Source organism: Anopheles coluzzii, chromosome 2, assembly GCF_943734685.1.
Source record: "Anopheles coluzzii chromosome 2, AcolN3, whole genome shotgun sequence".
Lineage (NCBI taxonomy): Eukaryota > Metazoa > Arthropoda > Insecta > Diptera > Culicidae > Anopheles > Anopheles coluzzii.
This window is the reverse complement of record NC_064670.1, coordinates 121373023-121379590: the sequence shown is the minus strand read 5'-3', so window position 1 is coordinate 121379590 and position 6568 is coordinate 121373023. Positions and strand designations below refer to the sequence as shown.

General features: G+C 48.0%; 2 protein-coding genes across 2 annotated transcripts; both read right to left on the bottom strand.

Annotated features, from left to right (window-relative positions):
- Positions 1-1719: 1719 nt before the first annotated feature.
- On the bottom strand, positions 1720-3659 carry LOC120951596 (uncharacterized). Its single transcript, XM_040370392.2, has 3 exons — positions 3548-3659; positions 2170-3438; positions 1720-2067 (listed from the first exon to the last, which is right to left on the bottom strand). The coding sequence occupies exons 1-3, from the start codon at positions 3590-3592 to the stop codon at positions 1858-1860; spliced, it is 1524 nt and encodes a 507-aa protein (XP_040226326.2). The 5' UTR covers positions 3593-3659; the 3' UTR covers positions 1720-1857.
- Positions 3660-4485: 826 nt separating this feature from the next.
- LOC120951323 (uncharacterized) lies at positions 4486-6484 on the bottom strand. Its single transcript, XM_040369980.2, has 3 exons — positions 6180-6484; positions 4829-6100; positions 4486-4747 (listed from the first exon to the last, which is right to left on the bottom strand). Exons 1-3 carry the CDS (start codon positions 6348-6350, stop codon positions 4541-4543), a joined length of 1650 nt encoding a protein of 549 aa, XP_040225914.2. The 5' UTR covers positions 6351-6484; the 3' UTR covers positions 4486-4540.
- Positions 6485-6568: the final 84 nt, after the last annotated feature.

Genomic DNA, 6568 nt, shown 5'->3' with positions numbered 1-6568 from the left:
TGGTAAGATATTAGGTTTAAGTTCCATTCAATTACATTGAGAATAACCATTACAAGTTGAGTTCAGGTGACAAAATCATGGGTTGAAAGACTGGACATATTTTAAGATGGCTCTATAGCAACGCAAAAAGACAAAACAGTTTATGGGGCTAATTGGTTTTCAGAAGTGTGTACAATGGTATAATGAATGTCGTCAATCTTTCCTTGTTGTTTCTACGTGATTCAGTTACTATTTTATTTGTGTACACTGTTCAACATAGTTTAAACTAAACTAAACTAAAATCATCTATATTTTACTTTTCAAGACGATAAACGTCGCTACTTCATATCCTACAGTACCATCGTCCTAAACGATTCGTGTTCTTGCTGACGGTAATGTTCAAGTTGCGCGACTTACCGATCATACTTCAATGAAGACAGAATTTTTACAATATCCAACCATTACATTTATCTCCGTGTGATGCGAACCGCCCTAAAGAATCAATGTTTTTTAAAGTCACGAAAATAATGGTTCACCCTAAATAGCAGAATATAGCGCCACACACATACGGCGGATTTTGTTGAATCAAGTGGTTTAGCTACTGTTCCATTCTCAAACTTAAGCACATGTGTACAGCATGTCATACGTTTCTATTGCTTGTTAACATTTGTTCGAATACTATTTTTATGGCAATCAGAATAATAAATGATATCCAATACACGATTTACCAGATATACGGTCTATCGCACTTTGGAAATACTGGCGATGAGAAGGAGCTCTTTTACAGACAGCTGAAGACGGAGTACGATCGCTCTCTCGACACAGCACTACGGTGAGGATCGTCATTGAAGTTCAGAACGCACGGGGAAGTTGTTCATAGTAACGTCGTAAGGTAAATTGCTTCTCTCTTCTTGGAGCTTCTGAGTAAACATATGACGGATAAGATTACTAGTGTGATCAGTGCATAGCTACAAAGCAATTAGAAGTGATAAACTGATAGAAACGATCTTGAAGATCCTCCATGTGATCGAGATCCAGAAAATCAATCGGAGTTAGATTATGCTGTAGATGTAGCTGTTCACGCAGGTTACTCAGGAGGACATGCGACTGGAGTATCATGAAGGTCCTCTCTCATCTTTTGTGCTACATATTGGCACCTCTTGCAACAAATATCGTCGATAACTACTAATCAGCATTTGGATTGGGTACAATTCTGCTATGCGAGATGCAATATATCTTCAAAAAGTAAGCTGTGAAGGTATGTAATGAATAAAAAAACCACACACCAACACCCGCAAAAGGCTCTGTTTATGCAGTGATGTAGCAGTTGATGGCATTAATTTCAAGTATTGGCGAAGAGTGTCGATAGATTGGTTATCATGATCATGCCTTCACATACGGTAAGCAAACGCATTGACCAAGAATTATTCCAAGCCTACGAAGGACTTCACCACAGATGCCACAGAAGTCCACGGATGGCTCATAAGAGACGCTCAGAACGCTGTTGACCTTGGTATTCGTCGAGCACCACATTTGCTAAGGTGTGTTCAGACCTAGCGCGTGACTATGAGCCGTAAATAGCTTCGAAGCAGGTTAGGCTGTAATGCGCATTGTCGATGGTTACAGTCTGACATTATGAAACTGAGCTGCCGGCAATTCTATGAAATGAAGTCATATTGCCAAGATATGCGGCACGGCGAGCCAGAAGAGAAGGAAAGACAGCAAAACTACCATTGCACGTTGAGGTTTAGATTTTTTCCTAGCTACGATAAAGCCTTGCGCAGCTAGGGTCGTTGCGTTTATTGAAACTATTTCTCTGGCAACCTTTCCTTACCGAGGCGTACTGGTAGATTACATTATTTTGCTGGATTTTATTATTTAATCCGTGCCGCGTGGGCCACTGATGGAGCAGGTGGTTAGATCAGCGCTGATCTCCTCCACCGCCGTGACGGATCCTTCAATGTTGACCAGCTGGAAGCAGATAAGGATACGGTTCTCGCTGGCTGCGGCCTCATCCGTGGCGAACTGGAACACTTGGGTTACCTTATCGGCAGTGGCTGCGAACAGGTCCTTGTAGTATTTGGTGAGCTAGATAGAGAAAGAAAGGGAATGACAAATAAAGAGAGAAATAACATGAAAAGTCAGTAAAGGGTACCGCAAAACGGTTTTCTTCCTGCTCCTGGTACTCACCGCTAACACGCAGCTATTCAGATTGTCGTCAGTGGTAAGTGAGTTGCATACATCGGCTTGCACTGAGACATCTTCGTAATCGAATGCCAGGATGTCGACGATGAATCCAAGCGTGACCTTCAAGTATTCGAGACGCTCGTACTCCTTATCCACACACTGCCAGGCCGAATCGAAAGACTGTCCAAACAGACCCTGAACCAGATCCTTGTACTTGTGGTAACAGTAGCGACCGTACTCGTCATTGCCCATCAGCGTGTCAACCAGCTCCTTGACGAGCGGATTCGTAAGCACATCGGTTGAGTTCTGCAGCTGACTGACGAGGGTGGTTAGTGATGTGTTGATTTTATCAAATGCCGAACCGAGAGTGGCCGTTTTGCCCGCCAGTGTGGTGGTGGTGAACAGATTGTTCAGTGTGCTGAGTGTACTCATTAGATCGCTATGGTTTGTGGCTCTGTTAATGTTAGACAACTGATTCACATTAAAGTAAGTGGTATTAGCGTTGGAGGCCTCGGCAGCAAAATCCCCTGCAAGCTGCGCTTCAATTTCGCTGGTAACCTTCTCGATATCGACACCGTATTTGCTCGCTTCTGACGAAACGCCCGACGACAGAAGTGTCTTCAGATTCATCAAGTAACTGTCCGCCTCCGCGATGTTCTCGATCGTGGTGGTCAGAATGTACTGCACCAGCGGCAGATAGGCACGCAGGTTGCTGGCCGCGCGTAGCAGATCGTACATGGTGCGCAGTGGCACGAACTGGCGCAGAATGTCCGCACTGACTGTCGCCGATCCTGCACTGTTAACTGCGGCCTGGATACCCGTCTGCACAGTGGCGGTCTTCGCTCTCAGATCGGTCAATCCGGTAAGGATGCGCTCGAACGCGTCCGTCAGCTCATCCGAGATGCCAGTGTAGTTGAACACGCCCAGCTCGGCCGTAACGTTGCTGGCGTCGGTCGCGATGTAAGTTATCGTTGCATTGATGGTGGTGACGAAGGCGTCGAACTGTCCAGAGACGTTGCCATCGTTAGCTGCCAGCAGCGTATCGTAGGCGGCAAGGATGGCCTGAGCCTTTGTATCGAACTGGGTGATGACTTTTTCAATCTGAGTCTTTGTGCCGACTAACCCCGCAAATCCGGAGGTAACATTGGCCACGCTGAGTGCCTTGATGGCAGTCGCAGTGACATTTGCATCGTTTTTCACCGCCGTAATGCGGACGCTTGCTGGGACGGTGCCGGTCAACGAAAACTCTGGTCTCGGCTCAGCAGAGAGTCCCTGTGTGTGAGAAAGCGTGTAAAAAACGCATCATGATATGGGTTGGTTTTTCCAGAAGAGTGTTGAGGTGCCGTTCAGGATCCCATTTCAGGTGGCAACCAGTACTTACCTGCAGTAAGCAGACGAGCCCGAACGCTAGCAGTAGTCGATTCATTTCGTGGACGTTCTCTGCTAAGCAGGAGGACAAGAAACTGATTGCGTCTTGGGTAGATACCGCTTTTATATACGTCGATTGTGGTATGTATTATCGGCACTGGCCCTTGCGACCCGTTTGCCGGTTTTGGCACAGCACGCAGCTGTTTAAACAGCCCCAATCTGAGCCCCGTTCGCGCGAAATTATAATAAACCGAGTGGTTTGGAAGTGTAAATGAAGCTACTATGTTTTGTCCTTGTCTATGCTGGATGTAACTTCACCGCCGTGAACCGTTTTTCCTTACAATTAGAACAGTTTTACAAACATGGTGTAATTAATAATGCGCTTCTTAAACAATAAAAACGACAAATAACAGTTAATGTGAAACAAATCTAAAAAATAAAACGAATCCATTTTCTTTTCGGTCATAATTTTCTGTTCATCATTAAAATCATCAAATCATAGTTTTCTAAGATTTTGAATGTGCTGTTATACTAATTTTTATTTAAATTTTCATTTCTTCTTAACAATTCATTTTCCAGCGGGCACACTGCATCTTGCCCGCGCAGCATTTTGCCACGTCCCGTTCGAGCGGGACCCAGGCAACAGACACAGCAAACAGATGAGTGGAGTGCCAAAAAAAAAAGATGGCCTGCCGGATCCTGCTGTACAAATATGCCTAGCTGTTCGGCAATCCACGCAGTGATGGAGCTCACGATCAGCTTGGGGATGCTTTTGCACCAATACACTCGCATAGCATGCATGCGCACACACACAGCCAAACGCATTAATATTTCGGGGTATGCTCGAATGTCTAATAGTGTTTTAAAAAAAAGGCATATCTCTTGCTTCAAAAAAAAACTGTCATTCTGTATTTTACATTTCAGCAACAAAAAAAAAACGAAAACAACAAGTAAATTCAAAATTCTGCTTTCGATTGCGATTTATTGACGCGTAACGTGTCGGCTTCTAGACCGCAGTTGGGCCGTTCAGAGCGCACTGCTCGATGCCGGTCTGCAGGTTCGGAATGTAGCCGTCGGCGAGCCATCGTCTCGACAGGTCAATGCAGATTTTCACCCGCTGTTTGCTCGCGTTCACCTCGGTAGTCGTCAGGTCGTACAGCAGCGCATACTTGTCGGCAAAGTCATCTCCCAGCGTGGTGTACGCTTGGGTAATCTGGTCGGAAAAGGAGGAAAGCATAGCGAATGAGTGGCTGTTAAGACGCTCAAGAACAAGCTAGAAGAACAGCTTACTAACCGTCGTGACGCACACGTTCTGATTTGCCGGTTCCTGCAGCCCGTCACAGATCGTAAGCCAATCGTTAATGTCCTCAAAGTCGTACGCACTGACATCGAGGACGCTCTGCACGGCTGGGCCGAGGTTGCCCAGGCGCGGTATCTCCCGGTCGATGCATATCGAGGACTCCTCCAGCAGATAGTTGAGCAGATCAGTGACCTGATCCTTGTACTTGTTGAAGCAGTAGCGCGAGTACGGGCCACTATCGATCAACGTGTGGATCAGGGTCACGGTCAGCTTGCTCTCGGTGACAGAGATGACCTGGGGGTCACTGATCCCCACCATACCCTTGACCGCGTCCAGATAGTTCTGCAGCTGTAAGGCCACGGCGGCAACATCCTGTGTAACGTTTGCCAGTGGGGTGTTAAACTTCCCCAGCATGGTGTCTATCAACGTTCCCAGCCCCGTCACATTGTACACTGCCAGCAGGAGCGTAGACTCTTCCACGAGTGCGTAGGAACCGGCTAGATCGCGGACACCACCCTTCAGTGCCGAGTAGTAACCCTCCTTGGCTGCGGAGAGCGGCTGCAGAACGGTCGCTACCAAGCTGTCGAGCGACGCCAGCATGCCGGTGTACTCCGCCAGATACTGGTCGGCCTCCACCATGTCCTCGATCGAGGTGTTGAGCGTGTAGCGCAGCACCGGTAGAAAGGCACGAAGCTTCCGAGCGGACTCCACCACGTCGTACACCTTCCTCAGTGTTATGTACTTCGCCAGTATGTCCGTCGGGATGGGCGTGGTAGTGCCGGCTGCTGCGATCGCTGCAAGAATCGCAGACTTGAGCGTACCCAGCTGGGTGCGCAGCGTGATCAGTCGTAGCTCTATCCGCCCGAATCCATCGGTCAGCTGATCCGGTACGCTGGCACCGATCAGAGCGGTCAGATTGGAGTTAACCGAGGGAAGCAGCTGCGTGATGTGATCCAGCGCGCTCTGGATGGTCCGGTTGGCAGCCTCGAACAGTGCTGCCGGATCGCCCGATGTGCTTTGGGTGAGGTTGGTGATCGCGCTCGCCACACTGTTGCCGTCTTGCGCTATGGCACTGCCCGTCTGCTGGAGGAGCTGCACCACGTTCGACAGATTGAAGGTGGTTTGCGTGATGTTCGCCGGTACGAGCTGTGGTGCCGCCAGTGTGTCTAGATAGGTGGCTGCGTCGGACATGCTGGTCAGTAGCCGGGCCGTGCCGTAGACGGCATTCGGTATTCCATAGTCCGGGCTGGCGAAGGTCAGCGATACCTGGGGGCAGCGAAAAGGGTGATGTGCAGGAAAAATGTCTCATCAGGTCGCTAAAAAGATGCGGCAGATCGTTTCGTACCTGTAGGAAAAGTAGTACCAACAGAGCGGTACGATCCATACTCCGTTTTTTGTTTGTGTGCTTGTGGAGCAAAACTCGCTCACTCTCTGTACCCAACGTCCGTTCTCTGTGTGTTACTGAGCTTCTGGTTGCGTGCAGACAGCCTGCCATTTCGAAACGGTAGGCTTTCATGAGCCCTGGGGCACCTGTTCAAATATTGTCCGTCTTAGAACGGGCTGAGAGTTGAACCAAACGGAGCTCCAAAGAGATGGTTTTGGATGGGGAAGATTCAATCACTTCTCTGACCACTCTTCGGTGACTCTAGCTGCTATCCTTAGCTACTACAATTTTGCCCACTTTCAGTACATTCAAATAATACATACATGCAAATAATTTAAAAAAAAACGGAT